The sequence below is a fragment of the Cupressus sempervirens genome, chromosome 5 (genome assembly GCF_028749045.1).
Source record: "Cupressus sempervirens isolate cs-2001-9-10 chromosome 5, ASM2874904v1, whole genome shotgun sequence".
In the NCBI taxonomy this organism is placed as follows: Eukaryota; Viridiplantae; Streptophyta; class Pinopsida; order Cupressales; family Cupressaceae; genus Cupressus; species Cupressus sempervirens.
In genome coordinates, this window is record NC_143122.1 from 317,616,814 (window position 1) to 317,632,094 (window position 15,281).

The 15,281-nt window shown below is 35.6% G+C and overlaps 1 protein-coding gene across 4 annotated transcripts in view; it reads left to right on the plus strand.

Annotated features, from left to right (window-relative positions):
• LOC149555931 (5'-3' exonuclease family protein) overlaps window positions 1-15,281 on the plus strand; it is a 234,784-nt gene that overhangs the window by 31,495 nt on the left and 188,008 nt on the right. For all 4 annotated transcript variants that reach the window (XM_089830036.1, XM_089830038.1, XM_089830039.1 and 1 more), the window contains exons 5-6: window positions 8,277-8,315; window positions 10,700-10,718. In XM_089830036.1, coding sequence (XP_089686162.1) covers window positions 8,277-8,315; window positions 10,700-10,718 — 58 coding nt within the window. The remainder of the gene's footprint in view (window positions 1-8,276; window positions 8,316-10,699; window positions 10,719-15,281) is intronic.

Consider the following 15,281-nt stretch of genomic DNA (forward strand, 5'->3'; position numbering starts at 1 on the left):
TATATATATATATATTTGTGTGTAGTTAATTAACCAAATATTATAATAAATTATATATATGAAATATTATATATATAATTACGTTGTTATCATTTTAATGAATAGACATGTTCCATGAAGGGACATCAAGGGACATGTCTCTTAAAATAATCTCTATATAAATAATATTACAATAATAGATAAGTCGTCTATTATTAGTTAATGGTTATCTATTGTAAATATCTAATTAGCTTTAAGTTTGCTTTCATTTTTTGCTTTCTTTAAAATAGAATGTTTCTATTCTTAATGATTGTTTCCTAAGGAAGCATCGTCTCATTCTTTTGTATAAATTGACTTTTCGGTCTCTGTTACTATCAAGCAAGTATTTACCAATTACTTCCATAATATAGTATCTGAGCTAATACTTTAATTTATTTTCGAAAAAATTTATAATTTCTTCATAAAATTATTTGTTTAAATTTTTTCAAAATTATTTCCGTCGATTTTCTCTCAAACCCGCCTAGGATTTTCAGCTTAGAGAAAATCCTGAATTCGTGTCTGCAAATTGCGTGGCCTTAATGGTCGTTCTTTTGGGGGCCGAACTTTTCTACAAATTGCGGCTCTCCAACTGGACCATCTGTGTTTCTTTGGTCGGCTTGCGTTTTGTCTGGTTCATGGTTTAAGACTTGCGGTTTGCAAATCCCGTGATTGCTCCCAGTCTGCAGACAACCGCATCCTGGATTCAATCGTTTGCAAAATAGTCTATGAAAATCGCGTCGATTTTTTTGTTGTTGAAAACTCGCAATTTCTTTGCTTGCGATTTCTTCTTGCCCCGCCGGATTCATGACTGTTGGTTCACACAACTGCTAGGTGACGGATTTTTTATGAGCTAGGAAAAACAATGTTTGAATAACACCTGGTTTTTTTTGTCGTGTCTCGATTCTCCAATCCGATGGCTAGGGTTTAGCCCAAAACCCTAATTTTTGGGGTTGGAATTTTTTTTTGATTGTAGATTCTTGGTGGGTTTTTCGAGAGCTCAACTGAGTTATTGCCCATTTTTCTGGGTGCCTCGATTATTGTGCCTCAATTTTCGTGCCAGCGAATCCAAAAAACGACAACATATTACTTTTGGGTTTTTCGAGCTGTCTTTTGGGTCACTCTTTGATTCTTCTGGGTCTTACATATTTTTGCCTCGAAGAACGTGCCTTCATAGATTTTCACATTTTTTCATTGAAAAATGTGCCATGGCATCTTTGACAAATATTCTGCTTGAGCATAATTCCAAATTCAATGGTCGCAATTATGGAACTTGGAAGCAGCACATCATCGCAATTTTTGAATATCGGAACACCGACCAACTTGTTCTAGGTGTTACGAAGCGTCTTACTTCTCTGGGTCTTGATCAAGATACATGGGATCTGAATAATTGAGAGGCAGTGATGCTTCTCAAATTATCTCAAATTATCTGTAACTGATGATCAACTTTCTCAGATTCCATCCGGCAAGACGGTTGCCGAAATCTGGACACATCTCAAAAGTCTTAATGAGACTTCCAACAAGAGCAGAGCCTTCTTTTTGAAAAACATTGTTTTCTGTTGTCATGGATGAGCGCACCCCACTCTAGGCACACCTGAATCGGATTCAGGAAATCCGTGATCCGCTACTTGCCATCGATCGCAAGATGGAGGAAGAGGATATTGTGGTTATCACTCTACGGAGTTTACCAAAATCCTATGAGCATTTTATCGAGACTCTCAACATCACATCTACTGGTGTTGATTTGAAGTTCACTGATCTCTGCACTTAGCTGCTTCAGCAAGATTGGTGGAAACAATAGTTCGGTAGCAGCTCTAGTTCCACCTTCACAGAGCAAGCCTTTGCTGCGAAATCCTTTTAGAAGGATAAGGGCAAGTTTCACCAACCATCTCAGTAGAAGTCTTTTGCTCCAACATCCGATGGTTCCAGAAAGAAGAACATTCATTGCAACTACAGCCACAAGTTTGGTCACATGAAGGTTGAATGTCGGAAATGCTTAGCTTCCCAATCTAAGGAATTAGGTTCGCAGCCCAAAGCAAACAGTGCAGAGCACATTGAGTAGGCGGAATTGGCCTTTTACGCCTTCATGGCTAAAAGACCTGCAGATCATGTGAAGTTGTCTGCCTGGTACATTGATTCAGGTCCCTTTCGACATTTCACTCACCGTAGAGACTAGTTTACTGACTACCAGCCTTATTCAGATTCTGTTATCTTTGGTGGCGGAGAAGAGTACACAATTGTCGGTAAACGCAACAATCAGATTCAGTTTGTTGGGAGGAATCTCATATTCCTTGATGTGTACCATGTTCCAGGGATGGAACTAAATCTACTCTTAGTCAGTTAGCTGCTGCAACATTCTCCACACTTGGCAGTCACCTTCAGTTTACATCAGTGCACTATCACTGATCGGGCGACTAAGTCTATTGCTGCAGTGTGTCTTGAGGATCATGGTTTTTTTAGACTTACTGATTCTGGTGATTCTCAGGACTTAGCTATGGCTGCTCAGCGATCTTATGGGCATCAATGATATGGGCACTTAAATGTGCATTATCTCTCACAGCTTGCTCAGGATGAGCTTGTTCTTGGATTGCCAGAGATTCAGAGGACAACTTGGTGTTCTAGATAGATTAACCATTAAGGGAGGGTATTACAATAATAGATAAGTCGTCTATTATTAGTTAATGGTTATCTACTGTAAATATCTAATTAGCTTTAAGTTTGCTTTCGTTTTTTGCTTTCTCTAGAATAGAATGTTTCTATTCTTTACAATTGTTTCCTAAGGAAACATAATCTCATTCTTTTGTATAAATTGACCTTTTGGTCTCTATTACTATCAAGCAAATATTTACCAATTACTTTCGTAATAAATAGGAGGCCACTACCATTTGGAAAACACATACAATAAAACATGGCAGTGCTATTACATTTGCAATGGTCCTTGGAAAAACAACATATCTAAGTAAACCTCTTTGGTAGATGTCAAAGTCTTCCCACCAAGGCCAAGAGGGTCAAAGTTTCACTCTTGGGCTTAGATTTGACAAGTTAAGAACCCTATTGAATCATCCCACCCTTCCTACCATGATGATGTAATCAACTATTCGGGTGGGGGCATAGATAAGGAAGCAAGACAAGCATCCTGGTAAGTAGACTACCTCACATGGATGTCCAGGTCCTATCACCAAGGCCAAGGGGGCCAAGTTTCACTCGTAGGCTTAGAAAGTGATTTGCTTGGACTAACATGACTCAATCTCTACGACCCAAATTAATTAAGATTGATACTATAATGTATGCCTTTGTGTTCACTTTTTGGTTGTAGGGTTCATAATCAAAAGCATAATGGAGAAGTAAATTTTTATAAATCATTTCCCCAACCCTGGCTTATTGCAAATTGTAGTGTTTAATCGAGGAATCTAACAAAGTTTATATTTGGTGTATACTTTGTCAACTTTGTCTACGCTCTCTGGCCTCATCCAGTCATAGTATACTTTGTATCTTTAAGTGTATGCTTTGTGCTTTCTTTATATTATTGGTTGATCTAGAGAGGAGAATGATGAGAGTAAGTTGTAAAAATATAAATTTATTTTGATTCGCATCACTATATGGCTTTGATCCTTTTATCTAGAAGACGAGAGAAAACTTGTCATAAGCTATACCAAGCTTCTACTATCAACAAGGGAGAAACAAACATGATAATGCTGGAGCAGCGCAATCAAAGACAGGTTACAGATGGATTCCTAATTATTGCTTGAGGGCAAGCAATTTTCAACAGTGATGAGCTGTGATGTACCCCTTTTCAAGGGGATTTAATAATAAATAGAACAGTAAAATATTAATAAATAATAATTAATATTAATAATAAAAATATAAAATAAATAAATAATGAATAATAATCAATTAAGTGATAAGTAAATTAATAATAGATGATAATTAATAATAATGAAATAAACTAATTACAAGGGATTTTGATTTATGAAAGATCAAGACTTATGTTCTATTTAATGAAGACAGGGAACGTATATTTTTTGTTGTGTGGGAAAAATAGAGGATGGAAAACAGTGATTGGTTACAATGATGATAGCAAACAACTCATACAATGATCCAGTGTGGTTCCGCATCAATCATTGTCATAGACATGGCTAAGGTTAAAGTAGCCTAAAAATTGAAAAGTTATCGATTAAATTGCATGCCTCACCCCCAATAAAAAACACTTTTAGTCTCGGTCTGTCCCCCTTGCAGAAATGAATATAATCGACTTGGAATAAGGAAAGATTAGATGAAGTAATTGCATATAGTAATCGATGTCAATGGTTTATTATCCATGCAATGAACGTTTAAACCTATGATAAATTGTTATATGATTGGCTAATTCCATTTTTAGCTACTGTGGTAAGGAAGAGGGGATAACTAATATGACAAATAAAATGACTTTGATGATTCGGCTGGTGACTTGGACATTTCCACTATTAAGAGAATGCACTATCATTATCCAAAAGACTACAATGGATAATAATCAGATTAGATAATATTAAGAAGTCCTATTGTGAAGAGAGACAACCTTCATGAGGAGTAGATGCATCTCTCCATCCCAAGGACCATCGATATAAAATATTTATAATCATTGAAATTGATCATCAAGTAAAAAGGTGAATCATGGAATCAGATAGAAGTGAATCAAAGAGAAGATCCATTATAATCATGATTGTAATTTTGCAATCTCTAGTCTAAGTATCTCCACGTGTCAACACGATGCAAGGAATGAGAAGGAGACTACACAAGCACCAATCGAAGGAAAAGTTGCAACACCATATTCGTACAACTATCAATCTGTATCAGTACTCATAGGCATTGGGTATGAGCAAATCATTATATATGGGTATCCTTGTCTGCTAAATACTGAAATCATGTGTGTATTGCTATAATGTCCCCTTTTTTAGCAAGTTCCTACAATTGGCTAGGTTAGTTCACCATTGCGACCCTTGTGAGCTGACAGTGGGATTTGAGGGTCTCAATTATGTGGTTATAGGATTTCCAACAGCCTATGGTGTGTTTGGCTCCGTTTGAGGACTTACTATTTATAGTAAGTCAATCTGTTGGTTCCAATGAGCTCAGTAGAGTTAGAGGAGTTGGAGGATGCTCTCAATTTTTATTTCGGGCTTCCAGTTTGAGCTCCAAGAATCTTGGAGGGAGTGTCTATTTATAGTGAGTCACCCCATGAGGTTCATTCATCATCTTTCATCATCAGGATCACTTTGGTGTTGTAAGATTTCTATTTTGATGCTTCTTTTGTTGTTTTCGCAAGACGGGTGAATTATTATTATTATTCATCTAAATACGTCGAGGTTGCTATTTTTGTTGGTGTTGTTTGTTGATTACGTCAATATCATAGCTCGTTGGAACTGAGACAAAAAGCTTTAAATCATGGGAGCAAGAAATAGTGGCCTTACAAGTTAGAATTTGAAGTTATGGTGGAAAAGGTCATTTTTCAGAGCCAAAAGCAATTAATAAATTAGTTTATAATGATACTTTATTATGTTTTAATGTTGTGTGGGGGAAGCTTCTTAAGTGAAGTTCATTTGGGAAACTTTGTGCCATTTGGAGATTATAAATATGAGCCCATTTGATGAGTAAAGCATCTGGTTGATTATTTTCTTTTGTTCCCTATGAAGAGTTTCTAAGTTTGCCAATTTCTTTGCCTTTACTGAAGTATAAGGGTTTGGAATTAAGAAGTGTCTGGTAATTCACAGCTGAGGTATTGTGAATTAATTTTGAGAATTGTCTTAATTAAATTATAGTATTTCCCGACTGTTATGTAATGTACCTGAGAATTTCATTGTGGCTGGAGAATTTGTGATTTGGAACGCCATTACTGTTTGTTGTTTGGTGTGGTTAAAGAGGAATGTACTGTGGCTATCGTCCTTGTATTTGGCAGTGATTTCAGACTTTGTGGAAGGCTGCAATCAATTATTGGAAGGCAGCAATGAGGTTTTAGAGCACTTGCAATTATAAGCGAGGAGCATGTATTTCTGAACCTACGAGTAAATTGGATTATTTCTTGAGAGTTGCAATCCATATTTCATCTGTTAGAAGTCAATTTCCAGGTTCATTATTGCATTCTTGTAAATTTCCAGAAGTCAATTTTTAAATTGGATATTAGTAGCATTGCCATCAATTATAGAATTACTTCTGAATTGTTTAGTGATGTTCATTTGACCAAATTGATAAAGACTTAATCAATTAAAATTGTGAGCAGCTGGCTGTGAATTTAAAGCATTATTTATTGAGTGATAATAATTTGCTTGCCAAATGTTTGACAAAATATCAAACTGTTGATTAGCAAAAGCAAATTGATGTTTGTTAAGGATATAGCTTGTTGAGGGTTTTTACAATCGCTTAATTATAAATGACTGTTCATTTTATAGATCCCTGTCTCTATAATCATTCATATAAATATGGGTATCGGATGTATATACATGACGTGGTAATTGTTATTGCTCATCACTAACTGCATATTATTCACAACAAACATCCAGGTATTATCATACTTCTTGACGATAAGATGTAATGTGTTTATACTCAGATACTTATTGATTCATATCTATAGTATATATATGGTCATAATACTATGTGTATCTATATTTTTAACTGCATTAATATTTTTATGTCATAGGATAAAGTAAGGCCTCTGGTGGAATAGACTATGCTGCACGTACAAAGGTGCTAGGTAAGGTGGTGGAATGGGCACGGGTTAACATCATACAAAGGCACTAGATAAGGCCTACGATAGAGTGGGCATAGGTTGCATCATACAAAAGCATTATCTTGTGAGGGATAATTCACATTGATGGAGGAAATTACAATAAACTATGCCAAACCCATGAAGTGTGGGGCCGAGGGGGATAGAGTTCCACCCTCAGGCCTAGGGTGGGACTAGGGCACCCTTTTGTAATTTTTTCACCCACCTTTAGGCAAGCAAAATACTACACATTACATTTTATGGATTGGAACTCTCTTTATCAAGTCATAAATGTATAAGATAGATTGTATCAAGTTAAAAAAAAATTTACTCTATAATGTATATTTGTGCTCTTGTTTCCTTTTTGGTGTTGCAGGACCTGAATCAGAAATTATCTTGTAAAAAGGCATTTTAATTAGTAAAGTTATATCTCTAAGCATCTTACAATGCTTATTTTAATGGAATTGGTGATTCTAGGGCAAAAGTTAGGGCAATTCCAAAAAGGGGACATTATATTAAAGATTTTATGCAGATTTCTGCATTTGCCATATATGACATGGTTTTTCTAGATATGGATGTTTTAGTAAATGCTTATATGTGATTGATCTGCTATTCAAATTCTTGTTTCATCATGGTGAGGCTCTTCTACTTCATATGATATTGATATCAGCAAAGGTTACGCTGTGATATGTCATTCATTTCTTCAGCATGCTTCCTTAGTCTGATTGGCTGAAGTGAAACTTCCTTTTGCTATCGACATATTAGAACTTGAGGATACTCTTCACTCTTTAGAACTTGACGATACTTTTCACTCTTGGTAGGGTAGCCAGTAAAGGTAGCAAAGAGGACTTGTCCTAATGTTTGGTGCTATGAGCCTTTATGAAATATTATATCTTCAGCATGTTACTTGTTATCTTTATCATCTCACCAACGTATGATGATTGTTGCAATGATGGTATCGATGTGTATATACTCCTCATGTGCGATGGATGCATTATGATGGTGTTGCTACAAATACTCTTAATTTGTGATGGGTGTATGATGTTCTATTTTAAACACCATACTTCTTCCTTGTTGTCTTGATCTTGTCATCCTAGATCATGTCACATTCTGCTGGGTCTATTAGTGCTAGCTAGGAAATTTCTCTTATTAATAAGACTTCAGGATTTTGCTTGATACACTTGATGCTTATTTATTCTTAATGGAAAGAAAGTGCAAACTATCTACTTGAACTCATATTTTGTTATGCACAATTTGCTATTTACTATTTCCCAACTATCTTGAGGTGCTCAAGGTCTGCCAGCCCTTGACCACATACGTGATTTATAACTATTATGTTAGTCTTTGGACAGGGACATCACAATAATCTAATGGCCTGAATTCTTATTGTTTTTAAAAATGAGCTTCCTTGCTGTGCCCCTGTATTTGCACATAATAGTTATGATGGCTTGAAAACATTCTTTTTATTAATACATTATTTTGGGTCTTTTATGCTCACAGATTTTCTGATTTTGATGATCTGTTGCAGATAGTTGAAATGTTGGAGTTGCTCCCCTCCCATGTAGCGGTAATTTTTCTAAATATACTTGTCATGCTGGAGAGAAATTAATGGAAAAACGAAAAATTCTTGTTCTCTTGGCTTTTTCCTGTACAATTTATTTGGTTAAGAGCATATGTGTGGGCATGTTTTGAGAGCAAGGGTGTATTTTTTTTGGTTGGAAACAATAAATTTCGTGTACCATTCCTGTTTGTTGTTGTCTTGCAAAAATCAAACTTTTTCTGTAGAAAATCATTTCTATTTTTACAAGATACAAAATGGGAAAATGTATTGTAACAGAAGAAATCCAAAATGTGTAATTTGAGGAGTGCGTTTTATGCTAGTTGTGATTAGTTCAAGGGTACCAGTTTGTGATATCAAGTACTTCATCAACATAAAATGTTTCACTAATTATTTACTGTGTTAAAGCTATAAAGTTGAATTCTGATCATTGTTTCTCTTCTCAAGGCAAGGTGAAAATTCAATAGCTGATATATCTGTTTCAACTTTGGCTTCTTAGTGGTCTGTCAATATGAGATTGAAAGATTTCTGAATAAGCCTCAACATAAGAAAGTTGGTTGTCTTCCTTATCCGTCCACCTATTCTTGAGAGAGGCTAATAAATAAATAGTGAAGTCAAATGAAATGAAATTGCTCAACAAGGTTCTTGATTTGGTGATCTTGTTTTTATTTGCATAGAGAGCAGAGTGATCCATATATATATTTTTCCATTAACTTGAATTTTGATCCCTCCAAATGTTTTAATGTGGTTATTGTGAGTATTATTTATTCCTTCCTCTTTTATAAGGGTTGTTGCATCCACCACTTGTAGCTTCCTTATAATTTGACGCTTTAGTGGCTGATTGTTGCTGTTTCTTGTTGTTGTTCATATTCAACATGCGGTCCATAAATTGATTACTTGGACAATTGTCTCTTGTATGCTGTTCCACACACCATTTTCTACACCATACTCTGTTTGTTTTATTTGTTTTGGCTTCTAACTCCTTGAATATCCTCATCATATGTTCCTTGTGAGGGTTTTATCTTGGGGGACTCAGAGGAGTCCTCACCCCATAGTTCCCTAGCTTTTGGACTTGTGAGTTGTCATTTCCTGTACTTTCTATGTTGGTTGCTTTGTCGTACATTCAGTGTAAGTCATTAGTAGCGTTATCTTTAGCAGCATTTTGATTTCTGGTATAATGCCTTGCAAAAATTAAATAATCGTCTTTTCTTTGATCCGTCGACATAAGGGCTTTTCAACTTCGAGATCAATTCCTTTGATCTCCCATTATATGTGGACAGAGCCACCTTTTCCTTGCTTTGTGTTATAAATCTTCATGTTCATCTTTGTTATTTCTGTGATTTTTGTTTTAACACCTTACAAAAGTTCAACAATCTTTTCTTTAATTTATTCATATGAGGGTTTTCAAACTGAGACCAATTCATTCAATCTCTAATCATCTTTTGTTGATCCATTCATGAGGGTTTTCCAACTCAAAGATCAACTTCTTTGATCTCCTATTATATGCAGACAGAGCCACCTTTTCTTGGCTCTGTGTTATAAATCTCTGTGTTTATCTGTAGTATCATCATGATTTTTGGTTTAGCAGCTTACACAAATTCAACAATCTTTTCTTTGATCCATCCATAGGAGGGTTTTCAAACTGGATACCAATTCCTTCAATCTCCCGCTGTGTGGATAGAACCACCTTTTCCTTGCTTCTTGTTAAATTTCCATGTCTATCTCACTAAACACATCTTGGATTTGTCACAATCAATTCCTAACCTCCCTTTAAGATACTTGCAACACTTCACAAGGTAACTGGAAATGATAGATATCATTCTGATCATTTGTCCATTTGCTGTCCAGATTGCCTTTGTTATTCTGCACCACTAGTGGAGGGCTTGCACTGCTGTTTGGTGCTGACACTGGGCACTGCCTTGGGGCTATCCACACTTAGTGACTCAACAGGCCTTGTCGAGTCCTCTCCTTCAATTCTGGCCTGCCAACCTCAAATCCTCAGATGAAACAATTTCTTTAATGGGCTTCTTTGTTCTGCAATTAGTGTTGCACAGCTATAATTATCTTTCCAGCAATTGCAGATTATCTAATTTTCAGATTGGTCCCGTTCTCCAATTTTGAACAAGGTTAAGGAAGCCCCTTGCCAAAATTTATGTTTTATGTCTGCCATTATATTTGATTTTCCCATCACATGCATATGGTTTGTTTGACTTACATTTATTTAACAGCGTATTAGCAACTATTTTGTTGTTTCTATATTATTGTTTTGTTTTATTTTCTCTTATGTTTTTCTAAAAAATGCATTTTACAACCTTCAATGTTTTTGGAATTCATTAATTTTTTGGGTATATTTTTCCAATCAATAGTGCTGAACTCTTATTTGTATGTTGCAGGTGGTATTTGATTATGATGGTGAGGTCCAACTTTTTGGCATAAATATAATGGTGCTGGTTCCCATTAGCAACACATTGTATTTCTATGCCCATCATTTGAATGTTTTATATTCTTTTTTTCTACGACGATCAACATAATAGTACTTGAGAAAATGATAGCTAAGTAACTTTGTTAGGAACTTATGAGTTGCATCTTTGTGATAGTTTTAAACTTTTTATCATCTTGAAAAGATAAAAATGATCAAAAATGTGTAATTATCATGTATACCAATTAATCAAATTTCAGAAAAGTAATAAGATTGTTTGTTAGGAGTAGCAGACCAAGTGGTGTTGTACACCTTGCAAAGTCCCATGTATGGGAACAATTATATAATGTCAGTAAAATTGTAGATTATGTGAAAACATGAAAAAGGGCACCCCACTTGTAGAAAGTTAAGTAGGGGGTTATGAGGCAGACTATGACTAGCATCTTTGATTGGCTATATAAACTATAAGGTGTTGTGGAAGAGGTGTGTAAGTTTAACTATTGTATCGTGCTGTACTGCTTGGGAGTTGCAATTGGAACCCTTAGTCACAGGGATCATATTGGTCAATTTGGAATCATTTTCTCATTGTGGAGTAAGTCCCCAAGGTTGAGTGGATGGGTTTGACTTAGACAACCTTGTGTTGATTTTGGTCATGGTGTTGAGGCCATGGTCATGGAAAACCATACTTGATTTCTTGGGTCTTGTTGGCTTATATATACATGGGGCAGGACAAACATATTATGTGAAATTCAAATCAGGTTTATGCTGTTCCAGTTCCTTCGATTTTAGCTTGTACACCTCATTGAAACATGGAGACCCTGATTTTGTATGGTAACCTTTGTTGCTGATTAATACACTAGGTGCGGTACTTTGGGATTTGGATTTCCCCTTACGAGGGCTTTCTCAAGGTACATATCGTGCCACAGATAGTTGTAGTTTTATTTTCTTTTACTTGTATTCTTATTCTGTTTGCTGTTACCATGGCAAAAATCTACTGACATTTATATGAAATTAAAAAATTGCCTGACAGTAGGCCTGTTATTTGTATTAATCCTTGTTCAAGTGCGGGTTTTACAATTGTTCTTTAGTTTGAATAAATAGATATGACGCACACTTCTAAAATGAAGGCAGTGAAATTTAAACAAACTTTGAGCTTTGCAAGCACAAGATGAAGGATTGGGTAGGGATTGACTAAAAAGCAAAACTTTGTTGGCTTCACCCTCTATATTCATATCTCTATTGAGAGAAACCACCACTAGGGTCCTTTGGAAGAAATTAGGAAACTTGTACTAGATAAAGTCCCTTGTTCACTAGCTCTTTCCATGGAAGAAGCAATACTATTAGGACAGGTGATTGAGACTTCGTGATGGAGGATGTGAATACACTTAACATTGTAGCAAGCCAATCGACATTTGTGAATGTGAAAATGGATGAGTAGGCCCAGCGCGTAACTATTATATGTTCCTTTCTTGGTTCAATGGATAACTTGGTAATGACAATTAATGACACCATCTGAAAGCTAAAGCTTGTTGAGTTGGTAGGTGCATCACTCAATGAGGAGATGAGGTGAAAAATACCATAATTTGTCACATATGCTTTGATTGTTAGAGGTTGCATGCAGGAAAAGAACAAGTGTGCTAAGCCTAAGGGGAGAATTATGTTTCTTGACACATTTGAGATAAAATGTCGGAACTAAGGTAGGATTAGGCACATCAACAAGTGTTGCAAGCAAAATAAGGCAAATGAGTGTGATGATGATTCTAATTTAATAGTTCTAATGACTATGGTTGTGATGCTTTTATAGTATTTGCTACACATGCACATAAGAGTGCATGGATAATTGATTTTGTAGCCTTCTTTACATTATTCTTGATACGGAGTAGCTCTTAGGTTTTGAGGGATTCACCGGTGGACGAGTGTACTTGGTAGATAATTCTTGTCTCAAAATCATGCTCGTAGATGAAGATGGAAGGACCAAAACTTGCTTCAATGTTATTTACATTTTGTGTTTGATGAGAAACCTACTTTCTAAAAGTAGTTTGACTAATGTTGGTGTATAGGTGGTTTTGAACAAAGATATATGCAAGATAGTGAATGGAGCCATAATTGCGGATAAGGAATTTTATTTGGGCACTTGATTTTTTTAGATGCTAGTACCATAGATGGTATACTCGCCAAGTAAAATACAAAATGATTTTTTTCCCATTGTCTGCTAGAAAGCTTGTTGAGTTTTGCTGAGTACTTGTCGATGTTTTTGTGGGTACTTGCCAAAAGCTTTGTGAGTTTGAGAAAAAACTGACACATTAAAATCTAAAGCATATACATAAAGAAATTTTTTTTTTTAATTAGTCAAAAAAGTTACATTGATTTTATAAATGCATGAACACCCCTCATGCTTCCTCACATAACACTTGGAGAGCAATTCTTCTTCATATAAATGTGCCAAATACCTCATTTCTCTACTAAGTGATAAAATTGTGAAATGGTTTGGAACAAAAAGTTATTCGTGGTTTCAAAGGCTTTAATTTTGCATTTCCCCTAGAAACATACAAGTGATGCTTATTCTCAATGCTGTTGGGGGCATTGCACTAAGACCCCTACTCTAGGTGTCACCTCTCAACCACATTAGGATCTCTATTGCTAGACCCTCACTTGTTATTGGGTTGTCTTCTCAAATAAAAAAATTGATTACAATGAGGGGATTTGGGAGTGGAAATTAGAATTGACAGCTCAGACAATTACCTTTATCACTATCATATTATCATTGATCAATGACGTAATATTAAACGTATCAAAAATTCAAGTGCAATTATTATTATAAAATATAATGCAATCTTCAACTTTGCACGAGAAATGCAGATAAAAAATTAGAGGTGTCCTTTGATCCGATAGAATTAGAGCCACAAACACATCCTTCAGTGTTGAGGGAGGAGCTATGATAGAGTGCAAAGATTAATACCTACCCAAATTTTCACTAGAGTAGGGAAGAGGAAGATGGCAATAATATACAATTTATGCTAGGATGTCCATTTTATCCAAATTGGACGTTGGACAAGCCATAGTTTGAACTAGTCCAATGGCACTGCTCCAATTCGCTTGTGGGTCCGGACAGGGTTTGTCTTATATAGGCTTGGTTCAAACCAGAACACGAGTCGTTCGAACCTGGGCAAACCACACAAGAAACCATCAAACTTGCATAGAACCCACATGACTTGGGACTTGTGAATGACAACAAAGTTCTTTTTTTTGTTGTTGCAAATTTAATAATTTTTTGACATCTACAACCCTAAAATGTGGATTTGAAGGGCTTATGTTGATTTCTATTTCTCATTTGTGGTGTGCAAATAGGATATTTTGTCTTGAGCTGGAACAATTAAGTGGTTGAGCAAGAGCTTGGTTGTGCAATGATTTGGAAGATTGACTTGTGGATCTTCTTCAAGTGCTTGTGCCTCATTCCTACACAGTTGCATGCTTAAAATGAGTGGAAAAGCTAAGTTCTTGTTCCATTTGCTTTCTTTTTTGATTTCTCTTTCTTTGTCCATAAGATCTACCTATTTTGTTTTAGAATTTTTCTTTCTCTTGCTTTTATATTGAATATGCATACTGTTTAGGGGGAAAAGGGAGACACCTTAATAGGATTGTAGATCTTTGCTTTTTCAGGCCACTAAGCCATTCAAATATGGATGTGAGGGAAAGAGGGAAATCTCCAAATATGATTCCTCTTATAATCCAAATTAGATTAGCTAGAACCCAAAGGAAGAAAGGGCACCAATACCAAATTCGAATTATAAAGGGGAATGCAAGACAAGGAAATACACTTGTTGTTATAGGATAATGTGTTTGTAGAATTGAACCAATTGCTTAAATAATGTAGATCTAGATCCTGTGTATATAATCGGCCCAATTAAAATATAGATCTAATATATGGATATGAAAGGAAATGAAATATGAAAGACTCACCTTGAAATATGTAGAGGAAGATGTATTTTAGCTCAAAAAGTCACGGATCCAAGCTTGTTTTTGAACATCCGACTTGGGATTCTTGAACGAATTGATGAAAGGAACAACACCTTGAAATCATTTGTCAAGAAAGCAGAAAGGACTAGGTCGACCATGAAGAAGGACATCTTTCCATGAAGTTGATGTAGTCCGACGAAACTGTAACAAAATCGAACCAACTTCTCCATAAATCTTCCGAGGAGTTATTTCTAGATCTGCACGTGACATCCTGCTATTCTGCTCCTACACAGAAAATGAAGGGTTTTTGTTGTTGGGTTGGATGAGGGCTTGCATTGGTCAAGCCCTAGGTTAAGGAATCAACCGCAAATTGAAATATAATTGATAAAAGAAGTGCTTGCATGCAGTAAATCTTAATAATATGAAATGATAGATACAATTACCTTGATGCAATTGCTTTTGATATGTGATCAAGCATGTAAGTGTGATAGCCTTTACTCAAAGAAACCATAAAGAAGCCAAAACCTCATTTATGGAAATGTATGTGACATGCTGTGGATAAATAATAGAACTTGGTTGAATTGGAATGATAGATCTTC